This window comes from Ahaetulla prasina, chromosome 7, assembly GCF_028640845.1.
Source record: "Ahaetulla prasina isolate Xishuangbanna chromosome 7, ASM2864084v1, whole genome shotgun sequence".
In the NCBI taxonomy this organism is placed as follows: Eukaryota; Metazoa; Chordata; class Lepidosauria; order Squamata; family Colubridae; genus Ahaetulla; species Ahaetulla prasina.
Window position 1 is genome coordinate 92,781,916 of NC_080545.1, and position 22,664 is coordinate 92,804,579.

Here is a 22,664-nt window from a genome sequence, read left to right on the forward strand (position 1 = left end):
GGATGCTGCAACGGTCGTAAGTGTGAAAAGCAGTCATAAGTCACATTTTTCAGTGCTGTTGTAACTTTGAATAAGCTGAATACACGGTTGTACATCGAGGGCTACCTGTACTCACGCCACAGATCTGTTGGTTGTCCCCCACATACTGTCAAACCTTGGGGTTTGCCTACTGGATGTGGGGGGGGGGAAGGTCCTGAAGGTGGGGGGAACATCCATGATGCCAGTGGCTGCAGCCACGCTCCAGAGAAGCCCCGTGGAAGTGCCAAACAGCTGTGACAAGCGGCCAGCAAGAGAGAAATGGGACACCTGATGCTCAGCTGTGTAACCGGACTCCCGACGATCAGCTGTGCAGTCACGCAGAGCCAGACGACCAATTTCCGGCATGGCCTGCGTCGGTGGAGGGTGTGGCCTGCCTATTTAACAGCACTGGGAGGTGGCTGCTCCCAGCGCCGACTTTAATTCCGGATTGCATCTGTTTATGCTGTGCTTTCTGGAGCTCATTTGTGTACCTGAGTCCGGCTTAATAAACCTAGTTTGTTCACTCGCCCACACGCCTGGCGTCGTTACTGCTGGGGGTAGGTCCAGAGCTTAAATGACTTGAGACGTACCTTGATATGGATCTGGACTTCAGCAAAGGTGGTGAGGACAGTAAAAATAGCTTTGTCGGGCCCTATAGGCTGGAGCTCCCAGGCTTGATACGGCATGTTGAGGTGAGCATCCTGAAGGAACGTGACGGTAAAGAAGCCGTTCATTCTAAAGGAGATCTCCTTCTCTTTCATGCTGTAGACCACCTCCCCAATGTCATCGGTTCTCCAGTGTTTCTCTTGTACATGGAAGGAAAGAAAAAGAAAGACTACATGTGTTCCACCCAGCTATTTAAATTTGCTACAACTGCCCTATTCCAATGGACTTCATACTTAATCGTAACAGAGTTGGAAGGGACCTTGGAGCAGTGGTGAAATCCAAATTATTTTACTACCAATTCTGTGGGCGTGGCTTGGTGGGCGTGGTGTGGCTTGGTGGGCGTGGCCAGGGAAGGATACTGCAAAATCTCCATTCCCACCCCATTCTGGGGCCATCCAGAGGTGGTATTTGCCGGTTGTCTAAACTACTCAAAATATCTGCTACCAGTTCTACAGAACCCGTCAGAAACTGCTGGATTTCACCCCTGACTTGGAGGTCTTCTAGTCCAGCCCCCTGCTCAAGCAGGAGATCCTATACCGTTTCAAACAAGTGGCTGTCCAGTCTCTTCTTAAAAGCCTCCAGTGATGGAGCACCCACAACTTTTGGAGGCAAACTGTTCCACTGATTAATTAATTGTTCTTACAGTCAGGAAATTTCTCCTTAGTTCTAGGTTGCTTCTCTCCTTGATTAGTTTCCACCCATTGCTTCTTGTCCTGGTGCTTTGGAGAATAGCTTGATCCCCTCTTTTCTGTGGCAGCCCCTTAGATATTGGAAGACTGCTATCATGTCTCCCCTAGTCCTTTTTTCTAGACTGACGATGCCTAATTCCTACAACTGTTCTTCATATGTTTTTATATTATATTAATATATATTGGTATTATACAGTAGTGGCCAAAATTGTGGAAATCTTTTGGGAAAAGTGCATTTTCTAAAACTTTTTTTAGAGTGGTACCATAAAATTATATATCGATGGAAAGATAATTTAACCAAGAATGTAATGCAATAACTTTCATGAAGGATTTGCTATTAGAATAGCAGTTACAGGATGAAGAAGAAAAGTCAAACACGTAGAAAAAAATGAGATATACAAAAATTATCACCACAGAAAAAACGAGATATACAAAAATTATTATCATGTCAGTTAATACTTATTTGGATAACCTTTAGCATGAATGACAGCCTTACAGCATCTTCCCATGGAGTGAACCAAGTCTTTTAGTTCTGCAGCTGTTCTAATGTGAAACCAAGATTGAATGATGGCTTCAATTAACTGGGTTTTATTGCTGGGTCGCTTCTGACTAACAAGTTTCTTTAGTCGGCTCCATAGATTTCCAGTTGTGTTAAGGTCTGGGCTATTCCCAGGCCATCCCAGCAGTGGAATAGGATTATCTTGAAACTCCCCCCCAAAAAACCCCTCTTGTTATTAGCCATCAAACCTCAAAAGTACCCTTTTCCCAAAAGGTTTCCACAATTTTGGCCATGACTGTATCTTAATATTATATTAATAGCTCTGCATTTCCACTTTACTGGAAGGAAAACATCTGGATTTAACCTGGGAAAGACAGAAGAGGATATAAGTAAGCAATGCCTCTTGTCTGGTGAGGCCCACCGCACCAGACTGAGATTCTAGGAAGCAGTTCAAAACTAGTTCTTGTCCCCTTCTCCAGCCCAATTAGACTTCTTATACCCTAGCTGGGAATTACTGGAATTGTAGTCCAGCCACATCTGCAGGGTGCCAGACTGAAGATGGTTCTGAATCATCTACAGCAAGGGGTCTCCAACCTTGGCAACTTTACGACTTGTGGACTTCAACTCCCAGAATTGTCATAAACAATTAAACATCCCACAAGTCGTAAAGTTGCCAAGGTTGGAGACCCCTGATCGACAGGTAGTCCTCCACTGATAACAGTTGTTTTAGTGACCATTTGAAGTTACAAACGGCACTGAAAAAAATGACTTGTGACCATTTTTCACACGACCATTGCAGCCTCTCACATGGTCACATGATCAAAATCCAGACCCTTAGCAACTCATATTTATGACGGTCACAGTGCACCGGGGCCATTTGATCCCCTCTGGCGACCCTTCTGACAAGCAAAATCAATGGGGGAGCCCGATTCACTTAACAACCGGGTCGCTACCTTAACAACTGCAGTAGTTCGCTTTACAACCCTGGGTCGTTAATTAGCACATGAGAAAGCGGACCTTAAAATCTAGCGGATTCTTGCAGCGGTTGTGAGAAGTGGAGCGTACCTCGATGATCCCATCTTGCTATCAGTGGCTCTTCAAAATAGATCACAGCATCGGAAAGATGGATCGTGATTCCCACAGTCACCCCAGAGTTGTCTTCGGAGTCCTCACAGGTCGCAGTGTAGGGGTAAGTCTCCAAACCTGTATCCAAGACCTTCAAGCCAAGGAAATTTAGCTTGTTTTATAGAAATAACTCGTAGCTTTCCTTGCATCTAAACTGTCCGATGAACGATTGAGGGAACTAGGTATATCTAGTCCTGGGGTGTTGTGACTCGTCCTCCCTCCTCTCCTCAGCCGGGCCCCTCCCATCTCCAACCGGGCCTGTTATCAGACTCCGAGTCTGATAATAAAGATGAACGGCCTGTCATGCCTCTAGCCCCCGGCCCTGGCCCCATGCCCAGAGAGGATTCTGCCCACCGGGTTTCCGTGCATTCCATCAGCCGAGGGCCCAGGGTAGGGGTGGGGGGGTGGCGGTTGCTATTAAAGAGAGTCTAGAGCCGAGGGAGACCACTGTACCTCAGATCGCCGGGTGTGAATCCCTCTTTGTGAGATGGGGTCATAGGTGTCAGATGGGCTTGCTGGTCACGTACCTGGCTCCTTGCTGCGTGACAGCTGCCCTGCCCGAGCTCCTGGAGGTGCTTGCCGGGGTGGCAGTAGAGACCCCCAGACTTTTAGTCATGGGGGACTTTAACTTGCCATCTGCCGGCTCGTCATCGACAGTGGCTCGGGAGTTCATGGCTTCCATGACGGCCTTGGACCTGACTCAAGTAGTTGATGGCCCCACTCACATCGGGGGTGGCACTCTGGATCTTATTTTTATCTCTGGTCAGTGGTTGAAGGATCTGGATTTGAGAGATGTAGTCATAGAACCTTTGTCATGGTCAGATCACTCTCTCCTTCGCCTGGACTTTCTGACCGCCACTCAACACCGCAGGGAGACGGAACCACAACGTTGGTTCCGCCCCAGGCGCCTGATGGACCCGGAGAGGTTCCGGACGGAGCTTGGGCCACTTCCTGAGGGTCTGGCTCACGGCACGGCAGAGGAACTAGCCGCAGCCTGGCAACGGGCTGCGGCTGGGGCTTTAGACCGTGTCGTGCCTCTGCGGCCTCTGACCCGCGCAGATCCCAACCGCCCTTGGTTCTCCGAGGAGCTGAGGGGATGAAACGCCGGAGAAGACGCCTAGAGAGCTCCTGGAGGTCTAGCCGCTTAGAAGTTGATCGACACTAGTTAGGTCCTATACTAGGACCTACCTAGTGGCACTGAGGGAAGCGAGGCGCTACGCCTCCTCCTCATTGCGCCGGCAGATAACCGCCCAGCCGCCCTTTTTCGGGTGACCCGCCCTCCTTCACCAGGGGAGCGGGATGACCCGCTGCAGGGACGTGCTGAGGAGTTTAACGTTATCTATACGATAAAATCGCTCAGCTCGAGACGGTCTAGACCAAAATTGCGGCGATTCAGATGAGGCGCCTGAGGGTGGTCTTGGTGACATTTGTTGGGATGAGTTTGACCCTGTGGCTCCGAGGACATGGACAGGTTGTTGGGTAGGCTGAATGCCACCACGTGTTTACTGGACCTGTGCCCCTCCTGGCTGGTGCTGGCCACCAGGAGGTGACACGAGGCTGGCTCCAGGCGATTACGAGTGCCTCCTTGTTGAGGGAGTCTTCCGCCGCCTTGAAAGAGGCGGTGGTGAGGCCCTCCTCAAGAAGCCCTCCTGACCCGCTGTCTTAGGTAATTATCGTCCGGTCTCCAACCCGCTCATGCTAAGGTTGTAGAGAGTATGGTGGCATATCAGTTTCTCTGCACCTGGATGAAACTGTCTATCTAGACCTGCTCCAGTCCGGTTTCCGCCCGGTTACAGCACGGAGACGGCTTTGGTCGCGTTGGTGGATGATCTCTGGAGGGCCAGGATAGGGGTTGTTCCTCTGCCCTGGTCCTATTAGACCTCTCAGCGGCTTTCGATACCATCGACCATAGTATCTTGCTGCGCCGGTTGGGGGATTGGGAGTGGAGGCACCGTTTATCGGTGGTTCTCCTCCTATCTCTCTGACCGGTCGCAGACGGTGTTGACAGGGGGCAGAGGTCGGCCCCGAGGCGCCTCACTTGTGGGTGCCGCAGGGCCGATTCTCTCGCCTTCTGTTCAACATCTATATGAAGCCGCTGGGTGAGATCATCAGTGGCTTCGTGTGAGGTACCAGCTGTACGCTGATGACACCCAGCTGTATTTTTCCACACCGGCCACCCCAATGAAGCTATCAAGTGCTGTCCCGGTGTTTGGAGGCCGACGGGTCTGGATGGGGAGAAACAGGCTCAAGCTCAATCCTCCAAGACTGAGTGGCTGTGGATGCCGGCATCCCGGTACAGTCAGCTGAGTCCTCGGCTGACTGTTGGGGCGAGTCATTGGCCCCGATGGAGAGGGTGCGCAATCTGGGCGTTCTCCTGGATGAACGGCTGTCTTTTGAAGACCATTTGACGGCCGCTCCAGGAGAGCTTTCCACCAGGTTCGCCTGGTGCGCCAGTTGCGCCTTTCTAGACCGGGATGCCTTATGCACGGTCACCACGCCTCGTGACGCCTCGCCTGGATTACTGCAATGCTCTCACATGGGGCTCCCTTGAGGGGCATCCGGAGGCTTCAGTTGGTCCAGAACGCTGCGCTGGTGATAGAGGGAGCCCTCGGGCTCCCGTGTTACACCTATCCTGCGCAGACTGCACTGGCTACCTGTGGCCTTCGGGGTGCGCTTCAAGGTGTTGGTGACAATCTTCAAAGCGCTCCATGGCATAGGGCCGGGCTATTTACGGGACCGCCTACTGCTACCAAATACCTCTCACCGACCCGTGCGCTCCCACAGAGAGGGACTCCTCAGGGTGCCGTCAGCTAGGCAGTGCCGTCTGGCGACACCCAGGGGAAGGGCCTTCTCTGTGGGGGCTCCCACCCTCTGGAATGAACTCCCCCCAGGACTTCGTCAACTTCCGGACCTCCGAACCTTTCGTCGCGAGCTTAAAACGCACTTATTCATCTGCGCGGGACTGGATTAGATTTTAAAGTTATTGGTTTTAAGGGTTTTTTATTATTTATATTGTTTTTAAATTCGGCAATAGAATAAGTTTTTTAATTGTTGTTTTTTTAATTTGTATTTATATGTATTTTAACTGCCTGTGAACCGCCCTGAGTCCTTAGGGAGATAGGGCGGTATATAAATTTGAAAAATAAATAAATAAATAAATAAATTCCAGGAGTGAACAAACAAGCCCGATAAACCTCACTCATACTCACTCATGTTCCTTTGGCTCAGCCGTCAGAAGAAGCCAGCCAGGGATTGGAATTGCTCAGGCCTACTCCTTCTGACCCCTCCCTTTCCCAAACAGCAGAAGACAATTTAAAGTGGGAGGATCCTCGCTTCCGGAGATCTGAGATGCGACGCCAGCAGAAGGAAGGGAGGGGCAGGCCTGTATAAATGCTGAGTCATGGAGCCACACCTCACAGCCTATATAAAGGACGTGCTTTTGGCATTCCAACCTTGAGTCAAGCAAAGTCTCATCTAGTTTGCTGAAGTCACAACTTGGACTCCTGCCTCCTTGGACTCCTGACAAACCTCAAAGGAATTTGGCAAGCTGCAGAGGCTTCGTTGCCACGTTTGATACGGACTTCCTTGGCCCGGTCGTTGGAGGGGGAGGGGGAGACGACAAGGAGTGTCAAACTCAATTTCGTTGAGAGTCGCATCGTGGTTGTGTTTGACCTTGGGGAGGGAGGAGGGGGGAACATGGTCAGTGTCTGTGTGACACGCCCAATGTCACACAACTCTCTGCCAGCGAAAACGGAGCACATGTGGCCCTCCCGAGCTCCATTTTCACTGGCAGAGGCACTGATCCGTTGCTTCTTCCAGGGCAGCCCTGCGGGCCACACCCAGGCCCTGGGCCTTGAATTTGACACCCCTAATCAGTGATGGGTTCTAACTGGTGTTATCACCGGTTCGCTTCGCACACGCGCACTGAATGGCAGAACAGCTGAGGCATTGCAATCCGCTCTGCCGCGCCTTTTAGCTGCGCTAAAAACGAAGGAATAAAGGTAGCTATAGTGCAGGTGTGGGCGGGAGGGCCCAGATGACGATCGGAGCAAACCGGCTTGCTGTCACATCAACATCTCCGCTACCGGGTCTCCCGAACCAGGGAGATCCGGTAGCAACCCACCACTGCCCCTAGTCTAGTCTAATGAAGAGAAAACTAGAGATGACATGACAGTGGTCTCCTGTACTTGAGGAGCTGTCACAAAAAAAGACTGAGTCAACCTAGTCTCCAAAGCACCTGAGGGCAGCAGGAATCACTAAAGAGAGGTCTAACCTAGAACTAAGGAAAAATTTCCTGACAATGAGAGCAATTGGTTATCTCCAGAAGTTGTGGGTGTTTTAATCCCTGAATGCTTTTAAGAAGAAGCTGGACAGCCATCTGTCTGGGGTGGTATAGGGTTTCCTACTATGGCCAGGCAGGACTACAAAATCACCAAGGTCCTATTATGTTCTAAGGAAGGGGTCCCCACACCCTGGGCCGCAGCTCACTACCGGCCCACGGCCTGTTCGAAACTGGGCCACAGGAGAAATGGGCAAATGTGGGTGTGTGAAGTTCCACTCACATGTACGAAGGGCTCCTGCGCTCGCACAAGAAGCTCCATTTACCTGCATGCAGCTTCACACGTAAATTCCCTCTACTCGCGCAAATAGAGCTTTGCACACAAGCACCCTTTGCTCGTGTGAGTGGAACTTCGCACCCAAGAGCAAGGACCTGCCACTCACATGAGCGGAGGTTCGCACACGAGTGCAAGCATCCTCCCCTCATCTGTGAAGCTTCATTTGTGCAAGCGGAGGACATACGCCGCTCGCACAAATGGAGCTGTGCCTATGTGCGCATGCATGCCATTCACACACTCCCTCCTTCCTGCACTGGGTCAGGCCGCCAAGCTGGAAAGGTTGAGGAGTGCTGGGCTAGCACATTCCTCTCCAGGGCTATTCCCCATTGTATGACTCTATTCTCTTATAATCCCTTTTTCTCCAAAGACTGTAAATACAAATATCTAACTGTCAGTGTGTCGTCCTTTCTCCCCCTTTTTCCCCTTTCCCAATTCCAGTGTCCTTATTTATTTATTTATTTATTTATTTATTTATTTATTTATTATTTAAACTTTTATACCACCCTTCTCCGAGGACTCAGGGCGGTGTACAATACAAATAAAATACAAATACCAGAACAGTTAAAATACAATATAGTTAAAAAACTGATTCAATAAGCAATAATTAAAAATAGAAGTATAAAAGTCTAAAAATTTAAAACCCCACTAAAACCCTCAATTAAAATCATTAGGCCAGCCCTGCTTGATGAAACAAGAAAGTTTTGAGCTCTCGTTTAAAGGTCCGAAGATCGGGGAGGAGACGTAGCCCCACAGGCAATTCATTCCAGAGGGTCGGAGCCCCCACAGAGAATGCTCGTCCCCTGGGGGCCATCAGCCGACACTGTTTGGCCGACGGCACCCCAAGGAGGCCCTCCCTGTGAGAGCGCACCGGACAATGGGAGGCTGTTGGCGGCAGTAGGCGGTCCCGTAAATACCCCGGTCCCATGCCATGGAGCGCTTTAAAGGTGATAACCAGGACCTTGAATTGCACCCGGAAGACCACCGCCAACCAGTGCAGTCTGCGCAGGAGAGGTGTTATGTGGGAGCTACGTGACGCTCCCTCTATCCCCCGCGCAGCCGCATTCTGCACCAGCTGGAGCCTCCTGGTACTCTTCAAGGGGAGCCCCATGTAGAGAGCATTGCAGTAATCCAGGCGGGAGGTAACGAGGGCATGAGTGACTGTGCACAGAGAGTCCCGGTCAAGGAAGGGGCGCAACTGGCGGATCAGGCGAACCTGATAAAAAGCTCCCCCGGCGACGGCTGTTAAATGATCTTCTAGAGACAGCCGTACATCCAAGAGAACGCCTAAGTTGCGCACTGATTCCCTGGGGGCCAACGATTCGCGCCCCCCCCCCCACAGCCAGGGATGGAATTAGCTGACTGTGCCGGGACGCTGGTATCCACAGCCACTCCGTCTTGGATGGGTTGAGTCGGAGTCTGTTCATCCCCATCCAGACCCGAACGGCCTCAAAGCACCGGGTCATCACATCAACGGCTTCGTTGGGGTGGTTCGGGGTGGAAATGTACAGCTGAGAACCTTCTTTGAATGTTCAGGTATCTAATAAACTATCCATACTGGGGCTTTGTTCACACAACACTTAAATCTCGGACAATCTAAGTTGATGTAACACGGATCTGGTCTAATGGATACTGCAAATGAAGCCACAAGGTCTTTATTGCTTTGATGAAGATTTGTGTTTGCTCTCCCTCCTTTTTTTTTTGCTTAAAAGAAAGAAGAAAATTAGATTTCGGAAGGAGAGGTCATGTGCAGGGGTGGGATTCAAAAATTTTAGCAACCGGTTCTCTGCTCGGTTGCTGGGTGGGCGTGGCAATAGTGGGCGTGGCCTACTTGACCTTCTGTACCACAGTGTTTGTGTGGGGGTGTTATCGCACTCCCCAGGCTCCGCAGGCTTTCCTCGCACCTCTAGGAGGGTGAAAACAGCCTCCCCTGGGCTCCGTAAACCCCTCCCCCAGAGGCTGGAAACTGCCCCATTTTGCGATTTCCGGGAGGCCCATTTTTCACCTTCCCAGAGCCTCCACGCGGGCCCTGCACTTACCTGGCATCCAAAATGGGTTGCGTGGATACACCTGGGAGGGGAGGGGAGGGGAGGGGAGGAGAGGGCGGGGCCAGCCAGTCCTTGCAACAACCGGTTTGGTGAACCAGACGTAAAATTAGCATCCGGTTCGCCCGAATCGGTCCGAACCGGCGTGGCAAGCGATCCCTTTTCTCGGCCCCTCCCTCTTTAAGATGAACATTACTTCCACGATGGTCCATCCTTTGACTTGCTTGGCTTGGGGTGGGAGCTTCAGCAAATCGCAGTGGTAGACGCCTCCCACTGACATGAACTGGTGCAAATCCACCGTGTAATCTTCAAGGATATCCACTTCACTGATATCAAAGAGCCGCAGGGCTGAAACATGAGCTGGAAAAGACAGACAGGTGGGAGGACTCAGCTTCTCCGTCGTTGCCAGCAAAACCCTCATTTCATCTGAAAGGGCAGCGGAAAAGCAAGGTACTGTTCTCCTTGCCAAGGCCTGGCAGCCTCTCAAATTGATTGGCCACAGTACCCAAGGCGCTGCTATGGTTGCCTTTTTGGCCAATGGAGAAGGCCAGGGCTTGTGATGTCACAAAGTCTTATTTATTTGTTTCTTTGTTTGTTTCCCCTGACGTTGATATTTTTAATAAACACCTTACGGCGGCACATATATCTAATACTCCTTCCTCCTCCCAATTTCCCCACAACCCTTGTGGAGATGGGCTGAGACAGAGTGACTGGCTCAAAGTTACCAAGCTTGCGTCCATGTCTCAAGGGGGACTAGAACTCACCGCCTCCTGGTGATTGGCTCAAAGACACCTAGTCAGCTTTCATGCCTTAAGGCAGGACTAGAACTCACAGTCTCCTGGTGATTGGCTCAAAGTCACCTAGTCAGCTTTCATGCCTACAGCAGGACTAGAACTCACTGGTGACTGGTGACTGGTCCAAAGGCACCCGGCCGGCTTTCATAGCTAAAGCAGGATTAGTCTGAATTCTAGTCTGGTGCCTTCACCACTCGACTAAACTGGCTCTTGCGTGTCAATGCTCTACAGTTACAAAGGTTTGGCTGAGAGCTAATTCTCACATGGTCAAAGGAAGCAGCCAGAGGTTGGTCTAAATTTCATTACTAAAACAAAACACAAACGGAACGGGGATCTTACTGCAGCCAAAAATGAAGCTTTTAGCTCATTGCACAACTTGGGTGGAAGGAAAAAGGCACAATCACTGGAATTGTTGTTGCAAAGTGACGCCATCGTGTAATTTTTTTTTCTCCTTACGACTGTCACTTAACGATGGCATTCCCCATCCCAGTTGCCATCATTAATCTGCCAGGACTCATCGCAAAGGGATGTCGTTATTCAGAGTGGGGACCACATTACCTCTGGAGGTGGACCGAAGGAAAAAGGAACTTTTGGTGTAATGATCTTCTCTACTTCCAGAGTCCCGGGAGCTGCTGCTCCTTCTTCTTTCTGAATAACTGAAGACATCGCTGAAGGTCTACAAGGAGGAGAAGACATCAGCCTAGGACACGTGCTGGCCAGCTGAATGATATTTATAAATCACTTTTGGAGGCTGTAGCAGACTCTCCTCTGATTAATCAAATATTAAAATCGCTTAAAACTGGCAAAATCAATAGAGAGTTCAACCCTGCTGTTCAAAACATGTTTTTAAGAAGAGACTACACTGTCACGTATCTGAAATGGCATAGGTTCTCCTGCTTGAGCAGGGGACTAGAAGACCTCCCAGGTCCCTTCATTCTATTCTATTCTATTCTATTCTATTCTATTCTATTCTATTCTATTCTATTCTATTCTATTCTATTCTATTCTATTAATTCTATCCTATCCTATCCCTATCCCTATTCCTATTCCTATTCCTACTCTACTCCACTCCTCTACCCTACCCCCTACCCTACTCGCTACCCCTACATTCTATTCTATTCTATTCTATTCTATTCTATTCTATTCTATTCTATTCTATTCTATTCATCCTATACTATACTATACTATACTATTCTATCCTATCCTACTCTACTCTATTGTACTCTACTCCACTCCTCTACCTACCCTACTCGCTACCCCTACCTTCTATTCTATTCTATTCTATTCTATTCTATTCTATTCTATTCTATTCTATTCTATTCTATTCTATTCTATTCTATTCTATTAGCATCACTCTGCTAAACAAATAATTCCCTCAACACTGTCAAACTATTTACTAAATCTGCACTACTATTAATCTTCTCATCGTTCCCATCACCCATCTCCTTCCACTTATGACTGTATGACTGTAACTTTGTTGCTGGTAATCCTTATGATTTATATTGATGTTGATTGTTCCTGATTGCTTATTTGTGCCCTATGCTTATCATTAAGTGTTGTATCATTAAGTGTTAAATTGTACCCTATGACCATCATTTGTGTTGTAAATGTTGTACCTTGATGAAGGTATCTTTTCTTCTATGTACACTGAGAGCATATGCACCAAGACAAATTCCTTGTGTGTCCAATCACACTTGGCCAATAAAAATTCTATTCTATTCTATTCTATTCTATTCTATTCTATTCTATTCTGTTCTATTCTATTCTATTCTATTCTACTCTATTCTATTAATTCTATCCTATCCTATCCTATCCTATTCCTATTCCTATTCCTACTCTACTCCACTCCTCTACCCTACCCCTACCCTACTGCTACCCCTACCCTACATTCTATTCTATTCTATTCTATTCTATTCTATTCTATTCTATTCTATTCTATTCTATTCATCCTATACTATACTATACTATACTATTCTATCCTATCCTACTCTACTCTATTGTACTCTACTCCACTCCTCTACCTACCCCTACCCCTACCCTACCTTCTATTCTATTCTATTCTATTCTATTCTATTCTATTCTATTCTATTCTATTCTATTCTATTCTATTCTATTAGCATCACTCTGCTAAACAAATAATTCCCTCAACACTGTCAAACTATTTACTAAATCTGCACTACTATTAATCTTCTCATCGTTCCCATCACCCATCTCCTTCCACTTATGACTGTATGACTGTAACTTTGTTGCTGGTAATCCTTATGATTTATATTGATGTTGATTGTTCCTGATTGCTTATTTGTGCCCTATGCTTATCATTAAGTGTTGTATCATTAAGTGTTAAATTGTACCCTATGACCATCATTTGTGTTGTAAATGTTGTACCTTGATGAAGGTATCTTTTCTTCTATGTACACTGAGAGCATATGCACCAAGACAAATTCCTTGTGTGTCCAATCACACTTGGCCAATAAAAATTCTATTCTATTCTATTCTATTCTATTCTATTCTATTCTATTCTATTCTATTCTATTCTATTCTATTCTATTCTATTCTATTAATTCTATCCTATCTTATCCTATCCTATCCTATCCTATCCTATCCCTATTCCTACTCTACTCCACTCCTCTACCCTACCCCTACCCTACTCACTACCCCTACATTCTATTCTATTCTATTCTATTCTATTCTATTCTATTCTATTCTATTCTATTCTATTCTATTCTATTCTATTCTATTCTATTCTATTAATTCTATCCTATCCTATCCTATCCTATCCTATCCTATCCTATTCTACTCTACTCTATTGTACTCTACTCCACTTCTCTACCCTACCCTACTCGCTACCCCTTCCTGCTATTCTATTCTGTTCTGTTCTGTTCTGTTCTGTTCTATTCTATTCTATTCGACTCCATTTGACTCTATTTGACTCTACTCGACTCTACTCGACTCTATTCTACATATTTGCTTGTAAGCAAATAGAACCCTAGTCTTCGGCTCACGTATCCAATAAGACGACAGACTGCTTACAATCTATGGTTACAAACCTTATTGGATAAGAACCAAAAGACTCAATGGGCGGAAGGAGTCAAAAAGAATCACGATGGAGCTTGCAACGGTGTGAATGAAGCCCAGGCCTCGCTCTACGCAAGCGAGTAAATGCGTTGGGCAGTTGCAGCCGCCATCTTGATTATTTTGACCCATCCTTGTAGATGTCCCGATAAGAAAGTGCGATCCAGGTAAGCCCTTGAGCTGCATCCATTTGTTTAGCAGAAACATTTGAAGCCGCCCTGAGTCTTTGGAGAAGGGCGGGATATAAATACAAATAAAATAAATAAAATAAAAAATAAATAAAGATACAATGGCGCTGAAAACAATGAACGGTATGACTGGTCCTCGAAGTTCTGGCCATCGCAGTGTCCCTGCAGTTCAAACGATAAAAATTCAGACATGTCCCTGTGTATAAAGTCAGCCCCCACCCTCCTAGAGAATGAAATATTTTGGGGGATATTAAAAAGGCAGGATAGAATATTTCCCCTAAAGGAGAAATGGGGGAAAAATCTTAAGGGAGGCAGAAATCTCTCTTGATTTAAGCATATCATTCCCTTCAAAAATTGTGGAGTGGCACGGTGGCCTAGAGGTGGATCTCTCGCCTCACAATCAGGAGGCTGTGAGTTCGATCCTAGGGAGAGGCAGATATTTCCCTCTCTGAGCACACTGAGAATAGATCTGCTGAAAAAAAGACTCCACGCTGGCGACAGGAAGGGCATCCGGCCAGCAATCACTCAGCTCCATTCAGCTGCCCAGACTACACCCCGCAAGGGATTATGGGATGGTTAAAAGAGGAGGAGGAGGATGATACCCTTTAAGAATTTTGCTGTTGCACCCTAAATTTCTCTTTTGCTCGACCAGTTTACAAAATGTCTCCACGGAGGATGGAATGTTGCAAGTCCTCAGCATCTCCTTTTTTTCTGGAAGCTTCTGCTACCGTCTTACCATGGTTCTCGCTGAGGCTTCTGTTTTGATATCAGAAACGACTTTCAGGGCCTCCTGCTCTTCATTTTGGACTTCGGTCTCCGCACTGGGCTGAGTCATCCCTTCGGCCGATGGGAGGTCCAGCTTCGGGAGTTCTTTGGGGAAATCGTGCAAAGGCGACAAATGGTCATAACAGGTGTGCAAGATGCGTACGGCCACATCGCAGGTGGTCAGCGCCTTGGGAAGTTCAAACCCATGGCAGGGTTGCTGGTTCTCATCGTAAAATAATTGGTTCCGGAATCTGACGGGGAGAAATTACAACCAAGTGTTATATAGGTAGTCCTCGACTTACAACCACAATTGTTGCTAAGCAAGACGTTTGTTAAGTGAATTCCCACCCACCCCACCCCCCATTTTTACGGCTTTTCTTGCCACGTTGTGAAGTGGAAAAACACTGCAATTGATAAGTTAGTAACCCGGTTGTTAAGTGTGAATCTGGCTTTCCCATGGATTTGGCTTGTGACAAGGTCGCAAGATCCCATGGGACCTTGAGACGTGACAACGGTCGTAAAGATGACTCAGTTGCCAGGCGTCTGAATTTTTGCCACACGATCATGGGGATGCTGCTGTTATCTCCCTGAACTTGAGTAAACTGCTAATTTGTGGCCTCACTTGTGGGGTCCCGCAGGGGTCGATTCTCTCGCCCCTGCTGTTCAACATCTACATGAAGCCGTTGGGTGAGATCATCAGTGGCTTCGGGGTGAGATACCAACAGTACGCTGATGACACCCAGCTGTACTTTTCCACCCCAGGCCACCCCAATGAAGTTGTGTCGAAGTGCTGTCCCGGTGTTTGGAGGCCGTACGGGTCTGGATGGGGAGAAACAGGCTCAAGCTCAATCCCTCCAAGACGGAGTGGCTGTGGATGCCGGCATCCCGATTCAGTCAACTGCAGCCGCAGTTGACTGTTGGAGGCGAGTTATTGGCCCCAAAGGATAGGGTGTGCAACTTGGGTGTCCTCCTGGATGATCGGCTGTCGCTTGAAGATCATTTGACGGCCGTCTCCAGGAGGGCCTTCCACCAGGTCCGCCTGGTTCGGCAGTTGCGCCCCTTCCTTGATCGGGATGCCTTGTGCACAGTCACTCATGCGCTCGTTACCTCTCGCTTGGATTATTGTAATGCTCTCTACATGGGGCTCCCCCTGAAGTGCACTCGGAGGCTTCAGTTAGTCCAGAATGCAGCTGCGCGGGTGATAGAGGGAGCTACGCGTAGCTCCCACGTAACACCGCTCCTGCGCAGACTGCACTGGCTACCTGTGGCCTTTCGAGTGCACTTTAAGGTGTTGGTTACGACTTTAAAGCGCTCCATGGCTTAGGGCCTGGGTACTTACGGGACCGCCTGCTGTTACCACATGCCTCCCACCGACCCGTACGCTCTCACAGAGAGGGACTTCTCAGGGTGCCGTCCGCCAAACAATGTCGGCTGGCGGCCCCCAGGGGAAGGGCCTCCCCTGTGGGGGCTCCCACACTCTGGAACGAGCTTCCCCCAGGTTTACGCCAAATACCTGACCTTCGGACTTTCCGCCGCGAACTGAAGACACATCTTTTCATTCGCGCGGGGCTGGCTTAAATTGAATTTTAAATGTTTAAATTTTTATTAATTTTAAATGGGGTTTTAGCGTTTGGTAAATTTTTTAAATTTTCAGGCCAATTTGAATAAGTTTTTTAAATTCCGTTTTAATTGTATTTTGTATTGTTCATTTTATTCTGCCTGTACACCGCCCTGAGTCCTTCGGGAGAAGGGCGGTATAAAAATCAAATAAATAAATAAATAAATAAATAAATAAATTACCACAGCAACTATGTGTGTGTGTATGCATTGGAAACCGGAAACTGGACCCATATGATTTTTCGCACAGTGACCACGATGCTTAGCAACAAGTTGCAGGTAAGGGAGGACCAACTGTACGTTGTAACAAACTGCATCACTGATACACTCGCACTCATGATTTCTATGAGTTACTTCCCAGTTGTGGCTCATCTCAATATTATCATAACATGAAGCCTTGTTACGGTGTCTTTAATGTGTTCTCAAAGAATGTCTCTTCTACCTTGCGTTCTTCTTGAGATTGGCCCAAAGGCACAGCGTAATGTCCTTCTCTTTCATGACAAGTTCCATATTTCCACTTTCGGATTCTCCATAATTGCTGGCTTGCTGTAAAGAGCATTAGAATGAAGACATTTTAAAAATTGCATCAATCTACCCAAGAAATCGTCCGAGACGGATAAAGGTATCTCTAATTACTGTTGTAAATATAACAAACCCGAAAGGGCATTTTATCACGCATGGTGGACTTGTGAAAAAGTGAAAGGACACTGGATACAAATACATGCAGTGGACATCCCTATATGATGTCCCCAAACCCCCAAAACTTTAAGCTTAAACTATCTGCTGTTGACTTCACCCCATTTCTAGGTTCTATCATATCGCAAGATCTCAAATGGACAGCTAATATCAAAAACATCATTAAAAAAGGACAACAAAGAATGTTCTTTCTGCTCAGTAAGCTCAAACTGCCCAAGGAGCTGCTGATCCAATTCTACAGAGGAATTATTGAGTCTGTCATTTGCACCTCTATAACTGTCTGGTTCGGTTCTGCAACCCAACAAGAAAAACACAGACTTCAGAGGATAATTAGAACTGCAGAAAAAATAATTGCTACCAACCTGCCTTCCATTGAGGACCTGTATACTGCACGAATCAAGAAGAGGGCTGTGAAAATATTTGCAGATCACTCGCATCCTGGACATAAACTGTTTCAACTCCTACCCTCAAAACGACGCTATAGAGCACTGCACACCAGAACAACTAGACACAAAAACAGTTTTTTCCCGAAGGCCATCACTCTGCTAAACAAATAATTCCATCAACACCGTCAGACTATTTACTGAATCTGCACTACTATTAATCGTTTCATAGTTCCCATCACCAATCTCTTTCCACTTATGACTGTATGACTATAACTTGTTGCTGGCAATCCTTATGATTTATATTGATATATTGACCATCAATTGTGTTGTAAATGTTGTACCTTGATGAACGTATCTTTTCTTTTATATACACTGAGAGCATATGCACCAAGACAAATTCCTTGTGTGTCCAATCACACTTGGCCAATAAAAATTCTATTCTATTCTATTCTATTCATTCCCAAGAGGTCTGTAAGGGCGTGCATAAGTGCACCTGCGTGCCTATCGCCCTGTCCTAATATTCCTTTTTTACTTACTCTTTTCATGTATCCACATTACGTTTACACTTTTACCTGTTATTTTATATATGATTGACAAATAAAATAAAATAAAATAAAATGAGGATGGAGAGATTTAAAAAATAATATCCAGATGAATCTAGAATTTTTCTTACTAGAATTTACGGATAGTCAATTAGAAAAGGCTCATGGACAATTAGTTTTATACATGATAACTACAGAACAAAATGATGTTCCTCATTTTACTGACCTCGGAAGGACGGAAGGACGAGTCAACTTTGAGCGGGTAAGAATAGAACCGCTGGCATTCGGCAGAATTAGCCTGGAATTCTACATTCTAACCAGTGGTGGGTTTCAAAATTTTTTACTACTGGTTCTGTGGGTATGGCTTGGTGGACGTGGCAGAGGAAGGATACTGTAAAATCTCCATTCCCATCCCACTCCAGAGGAAGGACACTGTAAAATCTCCATTCCCACCCCACTCCAGGGGAAGGTTACTGCAAAAATCCTCATTTCCTCCCGATCAGCTGGGAATTGGGAGGCAGAGAATAGATGGGGGCGGGGCCAGTCAGAATTTTTACTACCCATTCTCTGAACTACTCAAAATTTCCACTACCGGTTCTCCAGAACTGGTCAGAACCTGCTGAAACCCACCTCTGATTCTAACCACTGCGCCACCACTTAGCGGGGGGGGGGGGTTGGACAAGAAGACATCCAAGGTCCCTTCCAACTCTGTTGTTGTTGTTGTTGCTAAAATTAAACTGATGGAGAACAGCAGCTAATCTGGTCCGAATGAGAAGCACCTACCTTCAGTAGATGTTCTGTGGCTTGGTTATATTTATGACGAAGCAAGTTCTGCAAAAGTCCAATGGTCTCCTGGTACTGAAGGACATCCTGAACAGTGAGCTCTTCAAATGGCGTCTCCAATACGTACATTTCTAACTTGGTAATGAGCTGGAAGACATTCGACACGGGCATTCAGAACACACAATCGTTGTGTATTGCGTATTGTATCTGATCTCCCTTTCTGCCCTGCATTATGTTCCACTTGCTCTTATACAGAGGAATTATTGAGTCTGTCATTTGCACTTCTATAACTGTCTGGTTCGGTTCTGCAACTCAACAAGAAAGACACAGACTTCAGAGGATCATTAGAACTGCAGAAAAAATAATTGCTACCAACCTGCCTTCCATTGAGGACCTGTATACTGCACGAATCAAGAAGAGGGCCGTGAAAATATTTACAGATCCCTCACATCCAGGACATAAACTGTTTCAACTCCTACCCTCAAAATGACGCTATAGAGCACTGCACAACAGAACAACTAGACACAAGAACAGTTTTTTCCCGAAGGCCATCACTCTGCTAAACAAATAATTCCCTCAACACTGTCAGACTATTTACTGAATCTGCACTACTATTAATCGTTTCATAGTTCCCATCACCAATCTCCTTCCACTTATGACTGTATGACTATAACTTGTTGCTGGCAATCCTTATGATTTATATTGATATATTGACCATCAATTGTGCTGTAAATGTTGTACCTTGATGAACGTATCTTTTCTTTTATATACACTGAGAGCATATGCACCAAGACAAATTCCTTGTGTGTCCAATCACACTTGGCCAATAAAAATTCTATTCTATTCTATTCTATTCATTCCCAAGAGGTCTGTAAGGGCCCTCAAAATGACGCTATAGAGCACTGCACAACAGAACAACTAGACACAAGAACAGTTTTTTCCCGAAGGCCATCACTCTGCTAAACAAATAATTCCCTCAACGCTGTCAAACTATTTACTAAATCTGCACTACTATCAATCTTCTCATCGTTCCCATCACCAATCTCTTTCCACTTATGACTGCATGACTATAACTTGTTGCTGGCAATCCTTATGATTTATATTGATATATTGATCATCAATTGTGTTGTAAATGTTGTACCTTGATGAAGGTATCTTTTCTTTTATGTACACTGAGAGCATCTGCACCAAGACAAATTCCTTGTGTGTCTAATCACACTTGGCCAATAAAAAATTCTATTCTATTCTATTCTATTCTATTCTACAGGTAGTCCTCAAATTACAACCATTTGTTTAGTGACTGTTCAAAGTTGCAACAGCCTTGAGAAAAGAGACTTATGACTGTCCTCACAGCCCTTGCAGCCGTGGTCACCTGATCAAAATTCAGACGCTCGGCAACTGTAGTTATGACGTTGTCATGTCCCAGAATCATGTGATCACCTTTTGCGACAAGCAAAGTCAATGGGGAAGCCAGATTCACTTAACAACCGTGTTGCTAAGTTAACCATCACAGTGATTCGCTTAAGAACGGTGACAAGAGAGGTCGAAAAATGGGCAAAACTCACATAACAACGGTCTCGTTTTACAACAGAACTTTTGGCCTCAGTTTTGGTCTTATGGTTTAGACTGCTGTTACGTATTGTATTTTTGTATGGTTTTTATTTATTTATTTTCTCTATAAATCATCCCGAGTCACACTGAGAGCGAGTTGGACAGTAGCTAAATTACAAAATAAAATAAAATACTAAAATACTTAAATAAAATAAAATATAAAATAAAATAAAATAATAAAATAAAATATAAAATAAAATAAAATAAAATAATAAAATAATAAAATAAAATATAAAATATAAAATATAAAATAAAATAATAAATAAAATTGACTTTGTAAATATATACAAGTTGACTTTGTAAATATATACAAATAGAATGAGACTATTGCCCTATACATTGTAAGCCGCCCTGAGTCTTCGGAGAAGGGCGGGGTATAAATGTAAACAAAAAAAAATAAATAAATAAAAAATAAAAAATAAAATAATAAAATATAAAATAAAATAAAATAAAATAAAATAAATAAAATAATAACATAAAATAAAATAATAAAACAATACAATACAATACAATACAATACAATACAATACAATACAATACAATACATAAAATAAAATAAAATAAAATAAAATAAAATAAAATAAAATAAAATAAAATAAAATAAAAAACAAAAAAACCCAATCCTGCTCACCATGTGAAGACACATTACCTATTTCTGGCTGGAGGAATTACTATGGGATATAATCAGGAGCGGGCTGCTGGGGGTTCGCAGGGGGTCGGGAGAACCTCTAGCTAAGATTTTGTGCAGTTTGGAGAACCCCCAAATCCCACTCCTGGCTGACCTCGCCCACCCCACCCTGTCCCACTCAGGAGTCCCGACGCAGCCTGTTTTGGATGCAGTTAAGTGCAGGGTGCGCGTGAAGGCTCGGGGAGGGCGAAAAACGGGCCTACTGGAAGTTTGGGAAGTTCCAGAGGGCCTCCGGAGCCTGGGGAGGCTGTTTTTGCCCTCCTGGAAGCTCAAGGAAAGCCTCCGGAGCCCGGGGAGGGCAAAAACAACCCCCCTCCTGTGGTGCAGGAGGCCAACTATGGCCATGCCAACCCAGCAACCAGGCAGAGAACCCCTTGCTAAAATTTTCGAAGCCCATCTCTAGATATAATAGTGGCAGGGACTTACTTCCAGCACTTTGCTGCCTTTCTCGACCACCGTCGTAATATCGTTCTGGGTCTCTTCTAGCCACAAACTCATAAAAGTATTGATTTCCTGGGGGACTGTTGGGTCTGGGCTTCCGTCACAGCGTGTATAATGTTCCCACTGGAGAAACACCAAGACATAAATGGACAAAGCTAGAAAACAGAGACGAGTTGGATGGATTTTGAAACAGAGGCAGGTAAACAGATTCGTGGGACCGTTCCCTTGTTTACAGGTAGTCCTTGCTTAATGACCAGTTGCTTAAAAAAAAGCTACAGGTAGTCCTCCATTTACAACAGTTCATTCAGTGACCGAAGTTATGAGGGCAGTGAAAATAGCGACTTATAACCGTTTTCCACACTTACAACCGTTGCAGCATCGCCTTAGTCGCATGATCAAAATTCAGACATTTGGCAACTGATTCATACTTACGACCACTGCATTGTCCCGGTGTCGTGCAATCACCTTTTGGAACTTTTAGACAAGCAAAGTCAATGGGGAAACCAAATTCACTTAATAAATTGTATTTATTATACAAAAAATTGTATTTTATTCGTATTTATATTGTATTATTGTGTATTTTTATCTGGCTGTGAACCGCCCTGAGTCCTTCGGGAGAAGGGCGGTATAAAAATTTAAATAATAAAATAAATAAATAAATAAACCTGTTAATAATTCAAAGCCTGGCTAGGTGGCTCAGTGGCTAAGACAGCTGAGCTTGTCGATCAGAAAGGTCGGCAGTTCGGCGGTTCAAATCCCTAGTATAGGTCTTCTGCGTGAGCAGGGGGGGTTGGACTAGATGACCTCCAAGGTCCCTTCCAACTCTGTTACCATTCTCCAACTGCAGTGATTCACTTAATAAAAGTGGCAAGAAAGTTTGTGAAAGGAGTTGTTTTATATGTAAGCGAGACATTTTATATATAAAAATGTCTCACTTGGCAACATAAATTTTGGACTCAATTGTGGTCGTAAAGCGAGGATTATCTTCTGGTCTGTCCACAGAGTTAATAATGTCACCATCACACACAAAACCATGTAGTGACTCTTTCAAACATTGTAAAGATGCTTTTGTATCTACCGGTATATTACATGGCCAGGGTTTATGATTGTTTTTGCCCTTTTTTGGCAGAAAGTGGCAAAAAAAACACCCCTTTGATATGCTGGATTTGTGTAAAGACCATGCGGTTCGCTTAATGACCATATGAGTCGCTTAATGACCATGGCGACTCACTTAACGACCATTGGAAAATGGTTGTAGAATAGAGTTCGGTCAGGAGGTGACCCACTTAATGACTCTAGTGACTACAATATTCTAGGCCTGTGATGGTGAACCTACGGCACGCGTGCCAAAGGTGGCATGCGGAGCCATATCGGTGGGCACATGAGCCCAGCTCCGGTGCGCATGTGCGCACCAGCCAGCTGATTT

The 22,664-nt window shown here is 45.7% G+C and overlaps 1 protein-coding gene across 2 annotated transcripts in view; it reads right to left on the reverse strand.

The window, feature by feature from the left end:
- DNAI7 (dynein axonemal intermediate chain 7) overlaps positions 1 to 21,329 on the reverse strand; it is a 28,524-nt gene extending 7,195 nt beyond the window's left edge. The window contains exons 1-8 of one of the 2 annotated variants that reach the window (XM_058191105.1): positions 21,224 to 21,329; positions 18,499 to 18,645; positions 16,534 to 16,637; positions 14,446 to 14,725; positions 11,008 to 11,125; positions 9,858 to 10,015; positions 2,938 to 3,088; positions 609 to 823 (exon numbers count right to left, since the gene is read on the reverse strand). In XM_058191105.1, coding sequence (XP_058047088.1) covers positions 609 to 823; positions 2,938 to 3,088; positions 9,858 to 10,015; positions 11,008 to 11,125; positions 14,446 to 14,725; positions 16,534 to 16,637; positions 18,499 to 18,645; positions 21,224 to 21,295 — 1,245 coding nt within the window. In that variant the 5' untranslated portion in view covers positions 21,296 to 21,329. Of the gene's footprint in view, positions 1 to 608; positions 824 to 2,937; positions 3,089 to 9,851; positions 10,016 to 11,007; positions 11,126 to 14,445; positions 14,726 to 16,533; positions 16,638 to 18,498; positions 18,646 to 21,223 lie in introns of both variants that reach the window. The other variant, XM_058191104.1, reaches the window with a different exon arrangement.
- Positions 21,330 to 22,664: the final 1,335 nt, after the last annotated feature.